This window comes from Protobothrops mucrosquamatus, unplaced genomic scaffold (genome assembly GCF_001527695.2).
Source record: "Protobothrops mucrosquamatus isolate PMUCROS unplaced genomic scaffold, P.Mucros_1.0 scaffold2004, whole genome shotgun sequence".
Lineage (NCBI taxonomy): Eukaryota > Metazoa > Chordata > Lepidosauria > Squamata > Viperidae > Protobothrops > Protobothrops mucrosquamatus.
This window is the reverse complement of record NW_015388118.1, coordinates 12,409-25,178: the sequence shown is the minus strand read 5'-3', so window position 1 is coordinate 25,178 and position 12,770 is coordinate 12,409. Positions and strand designations below refer to the sequence as shown.

Below are 12,770 nucleotides of genomic sequence, written 5' to 3'. Positions count from 1 at the left end.
TACTCTGAACTTGTTCTGAGTTCAAAAGTAGTTTGATGGGTTTCGAAAAGTATAACTGCCAAAGAAAACTGTGAATTACAGGCAGTATTGCCTGGTTTCTAACTTCAGGAATCTTGAAGGGCAATTTAGATTATACTATAATCGTTTTTGAACTGGGAACAGTTAAAAATTTAAATATGTACTAAACTGATGTATCGACCCCTCTTGGTCTATTAAAAAAACATTATTTTGGTCAATAGCTATGTTCTCTTTTGCACAATTCTTGGAAATATATACTGTATACTGTATGGTACAAGAAATGATAAAGCTGCTGACTCATCCAGTTATATGCTTAATATACTATTTCTATTAAGATTCCAGAACTACAACTTTAAAAGGCGAACATTAACATTTAAAATTACCACATTTAACATGCACATCCACCCACGCGTGTTTGTGTGCTCTGATTGAAATAAAGTTGAAGCTTTTAACATTTAATAAGAAGAAAATGAGCAATAAGATTAGATGTAGTTTTTTTCAGGATGACCAAACTTCAAAAAAAAAGTTAACTTTAGGATTCATATTTGTTTATTTTTCTGAAAAGTCTGCTTTGTTGACTGAGTTACACTACTATAATAGATAATATATTATAAATTATGCCTTTAGCTGTGTTCTGATCAATTTTATATTTATTTTGAATACATTTAATTGTAGTTATGTAACAAACTATTTATGACACTCAAACTTTAATACTAAGTGCGGTTCCTTAAAATTGTATTTCAAAATGTTCTTCTAATATTATAGATATTAGGACTACCCTTATAAAATTAAGTCCCTCAAACACAACTGAGATTGCAGTCCTCAAAGTGCTTTTCTCAGTGTAAATTTTATTTCAGTTTAGTGGGATTCTCAGGTGTAATATTTCACAGGTTACACTGGAAAATTTCACTATTTAAATATGTGTTTGTTTCATAGATGGTTATTGATTTAAGTATGTTGTAATACCCATCTTCAGTAAAACACATATATTTATATAGAGAGATTTCCTCTTACCGAGAAAAAGGTAAAAAAGATTTCTGGATACCTGTTCTTCCTATTCTCTCACATTTGTAAAAATATAGCATTTTCCAAGCCTTTTAAAACTACAGTGCCCATTTAGATAAGGTAGTGTGAGCTGCACTTCCAACCTCCAGTTGTCCTTCAGTGATCTTTTTGTACCACATTTGGGAAAGTATTTTAAGTTAACAAAAAGCAGCTGCAAGGTACTATAATACAAAGGCCAATAAATTGGTTACATTTATGCCATAAATTATTTGTGATTGTTCATATTTCTATTTAGTTCAAATGTATTTTAATTGAGAATGTATTTCAAATGTACTACAGCTTTAGGTTCTGGAACTGTGTAGTTTAGGTAAAATTGAAATCCCTTTATTTTTGTACAAAAGATAACATAGCATTAGAATGGTGTAGCCAATACCAGATGTTCACAATTCACAATAAAAATACTTTATAAAACAATGTTGAGATCTTTGTTCTTTATTTTGTGTTCAGTAGCAGAATTTTTTGCTTTAAGTAGTTGGTGAAATTAAAATTCTGGCCCTACAGTTTCACCTTTAAAATATACAGATAGTCCTTGAGTTACAACCACAATTGAGCCCAAAATTTCCTTGCTAAACAAGACAGTTCTGGAGTGAGTTTTGCCTCATTTTATGTTCTTTCTTGCCACAGTTATTAAGTTAATCACAGCAGTTGTTAAGTTAGTAACACATTTGTAAATTGAATCTGGCTTCCCCATTGACTTTGCTTGTCAGAAGGTCACAAAAGGTGATCACATGACCTCGGGACACTGCAACAGTCATAAAGATGAGTCAGTTGGCAAGCGGCAGAATTTTGATCACATGACCATGGGATGCTGCAATGGTCATAAGTATGAAAGACGGTCATAAATCACTTTTCAGTGCCATTATAACTTCATATAGTCCCTGAACGAATGGTTGTAAGTCGAGGACTACCTGTACTCGCTCTCATTTGTCTCATAGTACATCCAGGATCCAAGAAAGTGTAATTAGATTCCCTCATCCTACCTCCAAAAAGCCATTCCCTGTGCCACAACAATTGACTTTAAAAACTTGATGTCGAGGTCAGTTGTTCTTTGGGAGAGGAAGTCAGTAATTTCATTGCATTAGCATAAATCCCTTGAGTGTAGCCTTATAATCAGCTCTTCATCTCCTGATCATTGTGAAATATTGCTATTTTTGGACCGTGGAGGATTATTGTAAAAGTTATATAACTACTTAAATTTTCTAGTATGCTTCCTGTTGTTGCTATGTATTAGCCTACAGATGGGGCTAGAATGTTTTTAAAAAATTACTGTCATATACTTCAGAATTATTTCACCAATTGTGTTCTTGTTTTCAAATGTTTATATAGATCAAAATTATAAAATTATTTCTTATTTTATTTTGAGTGGAATGTTGACATATATCTATTTGAGAAACCACAGACCATTAAAAACGTAATATACCATTGCTTGGCTAAATATGTTGATTTAAAGCTATTCCACAGTTACTAATAAAAACCCACTTGGTATTATTGATTATCCATAGTTAACATGCAAAAGCATACCCACCCCTGGACTGATTGCATGTCTCTGTGACTCCCTGTATTAAAAATAATTTCTTTTGACAAATTTGAATGTGTATGTACTACTTATGTACAATTGTTTACAGTGTCAAAATAAGAAAATAGTTATTATGGCAGATGCAGAGATTTGGACACCCAGTTGATTCACTTCTAGATTTCTTTATTATAAAATTGTTAGTAAGGCCTATAAAGGTGATTGACTCATGTGAGCTGCAGATAGGCAGGCAAAGATAATTTTCATTGGACATTATAACTTTTCAAGGTAGAAATGCTTTTGTCTCTACTTTCAATATTTGAGCATTTGAAAATAAAGACAGTTCACTCTTACAAAATAGAAGAAGGTTTGTTGTGTAAAAAAAACCCCTCTAAATCATTGTTTCTCAAACTTTTTAAGATGTTAAAATGGCTGACTAGGGAATTCTGGGAGTTGAGGTCCATCCACCTTAAAGTTGCTGAGTTTAAGAAACACTATTTTAAATGCTTCTAGCTAGCAATTTCAACTGTCAGAAACACGGTTAACAAATAGAAGTTACATGGAACATTTGAAGTAAAAGCTGAAAAACCAAAACAAATCTTTCTTAGAACGACTTCCAAGCTAGTTAAGATCTACAAAACAGAATCAACAAAGCCTGCAACAATTGCTGAAAAGTGAAGCTGTCATTTGAATAGTTTTCCACAGGTCTACTGAACAGTGTGGTTAATGCAATTGTGATCTGCATGGGAAAGTTGTCAGGGGAAAACATTTTCTTTGCATGCATCATATAAGTTGCAGTTCAAAATATGCAAACCATCAGTGTGAAATTTTTTGGAGCAAAGTGCTCTGGATTGATTAAACAAAAACACAACTCTTTTACCATAGTAACAATTTTGGAGAAAAAGATATTTGGGGGGAAAAAAACCACCTTGCCATCCATTAAGCACAGAAGTGGCCTTATTAAGTTTTTTAAGTTGAATGGATATAAGTAGTACAGGGAATACTATACAAGTGAAAGCAACAATGGGTTTAAGTAAAAAGCAAAATGTTGTAGAAAATGTTCCAATTAGTGAACAAATTGAAGCTGAAAAGAGATTGGATATGTCAATACCAGTGATCCAAAATATACCTCCAAATCAACTATGAAAATACTTACAGGAAAGAATGCTATAGATTTTGGTATGGACTTCAAGTCTTGAATATTATTGGTATGGACCTGACTTGAATATTACTGAAAAGTTCAAGGAAGATTTCAAAGATGCAATATGCGCAAGGAGTCCTGGGGAATTAATTAAAACAGTGTTTCTCAACCTTGTCAATTTTAAGGCATGTGGACTTCAACTCCTAGAAGTGGAATTCTGGGAGTTGAAGTCCACATGCTTTAAAATTGTCAAGGTTGAGAAACACTGAATTAAAATGTTGCAAGGAAGATTGGGAAGAAATTGCAGAAGCAAAAATAAGCTAATTATAAAAAAGATTTAGAAGCAGTTATTTTTGCCAAAGGGGATGTAACAAAGTACTGATGCAAATGGTGTCCAAACTTCTTCACTTACTACTTCCATTTTTCTTATTTTATAAACAATTGAACATGAATAGTACATATACGTTCATATTTGCAGAAATCTTTCCATGCAATTATATCACAAATCAAGCTAAATATGCGCAAATAAAAATTGTAATCTTTTTAATGGTTTCTATAGGTAGTCTTCAACTTACGATTGTAATTGAGCCTGGAATTACGGTTGTAAGTTGAAGCATCATGTGACTGGACCCAATTTTTGGACATATGCAACAGTTATTAAACGCATCCATTTTCCCCAATGGCCTTTTTTTATCGGAAATCAGAAGTTAATGTCAGAAACCAGCAAAAGATGTAGCAATCGCAGACATGTGCTCAAGAGACACTGCAAATGTAAAGAAGAGCTGATTGCCAAGCACCCAAAATATGTTCATGTGACCACAGGGATGTGTGTGAGGCCGTTGTGATTTTGAAAATGGCTCATAAGTAGCTCTGGGGTGGCCCATCGTAACTGGACATACACACACACATATGGAATCTCTAATAGGTAATCTCAGAAATACCTTGAACTGATAGTTAGAGGACCAGCTACCATGTAATAGAAACATTACTGGGAAAGATTATTTTTAAAATTATTTTTTATAATTTGTCTTGATTTTTTTGAATATTGAAGTAGAAAAGCAGAAATTATTTTGGATTAGTTATTAATATTCTGAAAACTATGAAATGTGCAGCTTTGGTTATTGACAAAGTAGATTTAAATAGGTCTTATTCAAATATTATTTAAACTGTATTGAGGGTATTGTAATTAAACAGTTTCTTGGTGGATAATACATTTTATATAGTGAGAGCATTTGTAGGAATTTGAGTTTGGTATAACTTCCATTATTTCATAATTCTTTTTTTCCAAGTTGGTTTGCATTGAACTGTATTAAATGATTTATTTTATATTTTAGTTTATTAAAACAAAGGCTTTAGTTTATAACACAATCTCCAGTCATGTTGGAATTAGAATTTCATTGATTAAAATACTAATTGAATGTATCAGTAACGAAGTTCTCTCTTTGGTAATTCCAAACATCAACATCTCAGTATTCAGGGGCACTAGAATACTGTTGTTTTTATATAATGATTTAATAGATATGTTACAGGCTTCTATATGTTTCTGAATTAAAGATATACAGAATCAGGGATATTCTGAAAAGTTAAAACATCCATGAGTTGCATTTCTGCTCAAATTTGCTAGGGTAAAATGATAAAGTCATGAAAAAGGCAAAACTTTTGAAACCTTTAACTCTCTTTGATTAAACTAAATGTTACAATGTTTTCTAATTGTGATTGAACTGAATTTACAAGAAGATACTTCTGATTCCCAGAGATCATAAAGAAGCAGGGTGAAGGAGTACCAGACTTAGTCCACGTCATGCGTACATTGCAAACAGAGAGCATCCCAAATCTTCCACCCGGGGGTGAATTGGCGAGCAAGTAAGTTTCCACCAGTGTAAATATGCTTTTGAGTTTAAATAAGGTATACCTTTCATAAACACTGTCATAAGGGTGATAAAGTAATTTCAATAACATTCATTAATAATCTCACTCTCTTTCAATTGTTATTACAAATGATGAAAACAGGCAAAACTAATAGAAATTGTAAAATATTTCATGCTCAAAATGCATCCTTTTATTGAGTTTGAAATTAGCATGAAACAATTGTTTTGAGTATGAGGCTAGAGTATTTCAAGTATTTTGGGTGTGTTTAAAGCTTGAAGCAATATATTTCTAATTTGAGGCAGACTTCCTTCAAGGTTAAAGCATCTTCCCAATGCTCAAAATGACCTGTTTGTTTTTTTTACTTGAAATGGGGTTTTGAAACTGAAATAGGTTGTGTTGATTTAAAATGGATTGAATTCAGATCATTGTATACTTTCCTGCTCTGTTGCATACTAAATGCTAAAAATAAAAGGCATCAGTGCCAGCTGATCAATTGATTTTTAGAGAAATATCCTAACATTTAAATATGTTTGTTATTTGATGATTTAATAATGTTAACATTTAATTTACAAATGGTCTTATTCCAGATAAAATGGATTAATGGCTTCCAAGATTTTATTGTCCAGGGAATATAACTTTAAAAGAAAATACTTTCTGCTACTTGTGATGTTTACATCAAAACGTGGTATGAAGTTAAAACATTGCCTACCAGACAGTTAGTAGAACCTTTGGCGTTATATGACCTGAATTAGTTATATGTTTATTTCTGAGTTCAGTTAGTGTACTGCACGAAGATAATTTAATATCCTACTTAAGCTAGTTTGCTTGCTCCTCCCATTACTTTTAGCTCCACAGTTTCTTTTTTTCTTTGTTTTGTTTTTTTAAGATCATGTTCTTATTTTCTTTTAGTAATCTGAAATTTTTGATGCCAGCTTGAATTCCATTTGGCTCAAATATGTACAATTTGTTCATAAAACTAGACATACTGGTAATGATAAGGATCAAGGGCATTTTTTACAATATTTATATTTAAAAACTTTTAAAAATTGTGTTTGACTACTAGGAATTGCTGTCCTTTAAAATTTGTTTTATTTTGTTTTTTCTTTACCTGATTTAGACGGAGTGTGATTGAAGCCATTTATAACAGACTGAATCCTTATAGGAATGATGAAGCTGTGAGTATTGGCACCACCTAGCTGTTTTACTTTATTAATTCTGACTGAAAAATTACTTGTCAGTCTTTAATTTTACTTTAAATTTTAGTATAAATCATGTTCACTAAAACATTCTTTTCACTATGCTTAACCTTAATGAAGTACCAAACTGAAATATCTTGGAAGATTCTATTGCTTTTAGGTTAAATGACCAGCTATAATTCATTGACAAAAAATACTGTGCTTTGAAGTTATTTATTTAAGGGTGATGTTTGCTCTCAACAACTTTATCTCATATGTTTTGTTAAATATATAATTTGTCCCAGAGTATAGAAAAGAAAATCAAAATCCTAAAATTATGGACATATCTACTACCCTTTTCAGTCTGGATTATCCAGAAATTGCTGTAATTTTGGGCGCTCCAGACTTTAAAGGGTTTGTTCTCTTTTCTTAAAGGACTCTGCATCAACTGATGATATGTGGTAAAATGCCATCTAAGCTGTGGAATTAGCACCGATTCTCCTAATGGGAAACCAACAACGATCCTTCTTAGCATCAGTTTCACATATGCTTGAAGGGAAGTGATGTTGGTATTAGTGAATACATCAGAAAACAGCAGTTCAACACTTATCCCAGGAATTTTTTTTTTTTTTTTTGTGAAGCAAACTTCTGTAAAAGTGATACTGAAACTATGATGCTGTAAATTGGACTCCAAGCAATTTTATGTTGTATGATTTTGTTTTGTAAAGTGCAGTTGTGGTTGTCCAGAATGCTTATTCATAATGAGCTGTTTTACATCGTAAATGAAAGGCTTGGTTTGTTGTTTAACACAACAGTACTCTAGCTCTTTCTATTTGTTTTTGTGGTTCTGGATTGCTGGGAGTAGCAACCTAGCCAGCAAAATACTCAGGAGGTGCATGAAAATTTTGTAAAGGAAATTTGATATAAAGGCAGATTGTTGTAACTGTAGTATGGAAAATAACTGGAACACAGTTAATTTTCCTTCAGACTTTAATTGTTTTTTGATCTTAAAATTATGGCAGATCTAAAGTCCCACTGAAATATGTGAAAGATTTCAGCAAAAGAAGAAAAGTTCATCAACTTTACAAGATGGCTATTAAATAGATCCTGGGAGCTAAAAACTTTGATGAATTGCACCTTTTTTAGAGAAAAACTTTACCTTCGATTAAGTAACAGTTATGTTAAGAAATGGTATCTTTCTATATTTAGTAGGAGCATGCACCATTTTATTAGCCCGATTGGCTGGATTGGCTGCTGTTCCAAGTAAAAATTCTTTTTAATTCCATTTTATCAATAAAGCTTGATTTAACAAGAAATTTAACAAGAAATGTGTAACTCATTCTCTTTCCTTTTGTCTTCTGAAATGTTCATAAATAAAGTGTCATGTTGATAAATATTTTTATTAAACAATTGCCCATTTATGAAATGGGAAGAACTCTTGATTGTGCCCAAGGCACAAATGGAGTTTATTTTCTAATTAATGGGCATAATATGCTTTGAGAAACAGAATGATCTTGTTACATGAGTTTTATTTCAAGATTTTAGTTTGATAGCATTATATGAGCATACTGTATACTTGCTTCTTAACGAAATTAATTTGTCAGAGCCTGACAATCTTATTTTGACTGAACAGTAGGTGTGATTTGAAGTGCATAGATTCAGAATATTTAATCATTGAGTTTAATTTGCTTTTTTTTAAAAAATGAAATAATAAAACTAATTTGACTTGAATTTTCCTCTACTGAAAACAAGATAAATTGATTATGTGTTTGCAGAACTACTGTTTTATGCACCTTGTATTTTCTTTTTGTTTTTTTCAGTTGAGGGTATTGTATGATCATTATGTATTTCTGTAAATTTTCAGCCAACTGATGCCCCTCCAAAGGAAAACCAACAATATATAAATAGATAGTAACAATGTAGCTAGCATTTTTTAAAAGGTGTAAAACATACCTTTTTATAGGAAGCAATGTACAACTCACATGTTTATATCCCTCTTTCCTTAATTTCCAGATATACATTTGTTTGTATATAGAGCCTTAAAACTATTGCAGTTAGGAAATGTTGAAAAAGTAATGTCTAAGGATTGTTATTATTATAATCGGCAAATATTTTATTTCTCTTGTTTGGTTGTTTAACATCACTGTATTCAGTTTCTACCCTTTTGAAGCATGAATGAAGAAAACATAAGCACTATTTGTATTTATAAATTTAGAGCAGCTTTAGGTAAAGCAGCAGTCACTCACCCTACCTACATTAAATGCTTAAAATACAGTTTTGTTGAGTTCAGGCAATAAAATTGTTAAGTATAACTTCGTATACACCTAATTAAGAGGCTATATTTGAAGTACTAATCAATTAACAAGAATGGATTGGTTTTAGAGTTAGGAACAGAACTCAGCATTGTTTTTTGTGTATATTGAAGTATACACATATATAAAGGTGGCAAAAACTCAGACCAGAAACAAGTTTTTAAAATTCTCAAATGGAAAGCCATATGATTAATATTATCAATTGTAATAACAGCACTTGTTTAAAATTCGTGCAACGTCTTAAAGATGAGAACCGTTATTCTGCTATTACTTACAATCATTCTTAAAAGTAAGAGTTGGGTAGAAAAGAGGTACAGCAGTTGTACATTAGCCTATCTACGTTTGGCTCTTTACTGGAGTCAAGGCACTGTGTTACTAGGCTTATTAATTAATACATGGCAATTTTATGTATTAATCAAAGTGAAATTAAATTCATATAATCCATGAATTACAAATTTTAATAAGGATGCTTTTTCTTGTTCACCAAACTGCAAAAAATAAAACCGTGTTGTTGTTGTTTTTCATTTTTGCAACTTTTTTATATGCTAGAAATGTCTGAACACCTCAGGGGCAGTCCAGCATAGTTTAAAGAATTGTGTGCTACAGTATTTATTTCCCTAGTCAGAGGTGAAAGAGTGGATGCCTGTCTGCTGATGAAATAAAATAAAACAATGGTCCCAAATTTTGCTTTTTCTTTCTGTGCATGTTGTTCTCTACACAGTATTTTTCACAGCATTAAATTTCTGGTATAGTTTAAATGGAGACTTTTGAGAATTGATAAATTTAAGGTAATTTAAGGCAATTCTGTATTAAGTAGCTTTAAACATTGATACTCTCTCATTCATTTTGGGGGAGAGAGGCGTGTTTGGGTTTGTTTTAAAAAAGTCATTAATAAAGTAAGTATGATTTGGTTCCACACTATTAAGTACCCCCATGTTTCTCCTTATCTCAGCATAATCCAGGGAACATACTTCTAGGGCAAGGGTGTCAAACTGGCGGCCCACAGGCCAGATGCGTCACTCATAGGCCACACCCACACCGCCTTCACAAAGGCAAAAAACGTCTCAATATGTCATGACACCCGTGTTCTAGGAAAACTAAACCAGGAATTAAGACCTTCCCTTCTCATCATGGGTCACTTGCAAACTTCCCTGGTTTTTCATGATTGCCCTTAAATAAAACAAGGATTAGGGATGCAGCCTTTTGCTTAACTCAGTATCTCTGATTATTTCAGTAGCTATCAGCACTCTACTGAGGTTGCCCATTGTCTGTAAATGGGAGAGGGGGAAGTGTAATAAATGAAATTTCACATTCTTTGTAATAGTTTATTTTTCTTTTTCCCCATGGGGAAAAAGAAAACTTGTGGCTTTCCAACAACATATTCCTGACAAAAATCATATAAGAAAAGCAGATCATATGCCTTGTCATGTCAAGGGGTACAAAAGCCATAACAACAACTACAAAAATATCACCACAAACCTCCATTTCACCCACCACTGAAGGGAGATCTCCTCAAACAACCTAGCCCAGGTTTGGGGAAACAACCAACTTGAATATGATGCCCACTCCAAACCAATGGCTGACCTCCTTAAACAGTCTCAGTTGTTAAACAGGAGGGGTGAGAGCATCAAACCTTGAGGCTCTTTACAAGCCTTGGTGCTTGGGCTTGACCTCTTCCCCCATTAATATTGAATAGAATCAGCTGCAGTGAAGGAAATCACCAGAACACCTTCTCTCTACTGACCCTGTAGTCAGTCTGGAAGCATACCATTGTTGCTGATTTTGAAAATTGCTGAGAGATCCAGAGCACCCAATGGTTGCATCATTCCCATTCTCCTCCTACCTGAAGTCATTGGTAAGTGCTATTGATGCAGTATCAATACTATGTCCTGTCCTGAAACCCAACTGAAAAGAGTCTATATAATCTGTTTGATTCAGAAAGGTTGGAAAACTGGATGAACATTATCAAGAAAAAATTACTAGTTTGGTATAGTACACCAAAGAAATGCTAGGGATGTTGCGTATCTTGATCTCAATAAAGTATTATGACAGTCTTGTGTGATATCTTTGTAGACAAGATGGACTGATGGGTAAATCACAGATTCATGATGCTTGAACAAATGCATTCAAAACATTTCATAAAGGGTTCTGCATCAACATGGAGGAGGATATTGAATTGGGTCCTCAAGGTTCCATTTTTCACCTTATTCTATTCAACATTTTGGTACGTGGCCTAAAGGCTGGTACGTGGCTAGGGTGATTAGATATATATATATATATATATTAAACTATACTCAACTGTTACGATGTTCCATGATGGCTAGTCATGCAAATGGCTATAGAAAATCATACTCATAGATACAATATTATGGAGATATAACTTGGCAGCAATGTATGTAAACAAGATCAAGGAATATTGGATATCCGCTAAACATGAGTAAGCAATTTGGATGCAGCAGCTAAAAGTGAAGTGTCATTTAGGAGTGCATTGAACGACGCAATATAATATGCAAACTAAAGAGATATTAGTTTCATTGTATCCTGTACTAGTTAGACTGCATTTGGAGTACTGGGTCCAGTTCTGGGCACCAGATTTTAAAAAAGAACATGATAAAGCTGGAGGAGGTTCAGAGAAGAACTACAACAGTGTTGGGATGTCTGAAAATCAAATCCTGTGAGCAAACCGCTTGGCACATTTAGCTTATAGAAGAAAGACTAAGGGATGATATAAAATTCTATAAATATCCAAAAAGTTTTTACATGCAAAAAGGGATGTAAAACAATAGGGCAGGCTTCAGTGGGTTTTAACATGAAAGAAAGTTGGTGCAGAATATCAGAAGTAGTTTCCTGATAATAAAAATTGTTAAGCAGTGGAACCATCTGCCTGCAATAGTAGTGGACATCCTGTTTCTGAGTGGTTTAAATGAGAAGTGAATGGCCATATTCCAGGAATAGGAATAAATAGTTTAGAATCATAATGGGAAAGGCCATCTAGATCAGGGCTTTTCAACCAGTCCCCTTCCTTGGCTGGGTGAGGCTGGAGCGCTCAGCCTTTAGCATGGCAGCAGGTGGGACCACCGGGGGAGCGCTGCTTTGCAGGACAAAATGAACGGAGGTACTTGCAAGTCCCGCCCCAGCTATGGCGAGGAGCTGCAACTGCATCTGTGCCCAGGGGGTGAGGAGAAGGAACCGGAGGGGTGTGGAGGCTGGGCTGCCTTCTGGCCCGCTGGATTCAGGTTTTTCCTTCGAGGGGGGGGGTATATGGCCTGACTCGCTGAAATGCAAATCCCTCTCTAAGCAGGGATTGGGAGGCTGAGGGCCTCTATCTTTGTGGCCATGCAGTTCTAAAATCAATGGGCTGCTGCTGGGGAGGAGAATCAAAATAGGGCAAAACAAGCATAATCCACCAAGGTTTATTGATTGCAAAGTTTTCCTCGGGTTTTCCTATCCCTTCCTGGGCTATTAAAATCTCATTGGCAAGGTCTGTACTGAACATCTGGCTGCAAACTAAACCAGATTTTAGCCTAGTCCCTTGTGCAATGCCAGGCCACATTCTGGAGGCAAGAGGATGTAGTAACAGGAGAGAGCTGCAAAATTGATTCGTTATTTATTTTTCTCTTTAGCAGCAATAACTATGTTCTTTGACGACTTTGCTAGCAACCTGCAGGCTGTGAACT

At 34.0% G+C, this 12,770-nt stretch overlaps 1 protein-coding gene across 2 annotated transcripts in view; it reads left to right on the top strand.

Annotated features, from left to right (window-relative positions):
* PPM1A (protein phosphatase, Mg2+/Mn2+ dependent 1A) overlaps positions 1-9,959 on the top strand; it is a 31,834-nt gene extending 21,875 nt beyond the window's left edge. Inside the window, exons 4-6 of one of the 2 annotated variants that reach the window (XM_015823819.1) lie at positions 5,492-5,600; positions 6,724-6,781; positions 7,217-9,959. In XM_015823819.1, coding sequence (XP_015679305.1) covers positions 5,492-5,600; positions 6,724-6,781; positions 7,217-7,246 — 197 coding nt within the window. In that variant the 3' untranslated portion in view covers positions 7,247-9,959. The remainder of the gene's footprint in view (positions 1-5,491; positions 5,601-6,723; positions 6,782-7,216) is intronic. The other variant, XM_015823818.1, reaches the window with a different exon arrangement.
* Positions 9,960-12,770: the final 2,811 nt, after the last annotated feature.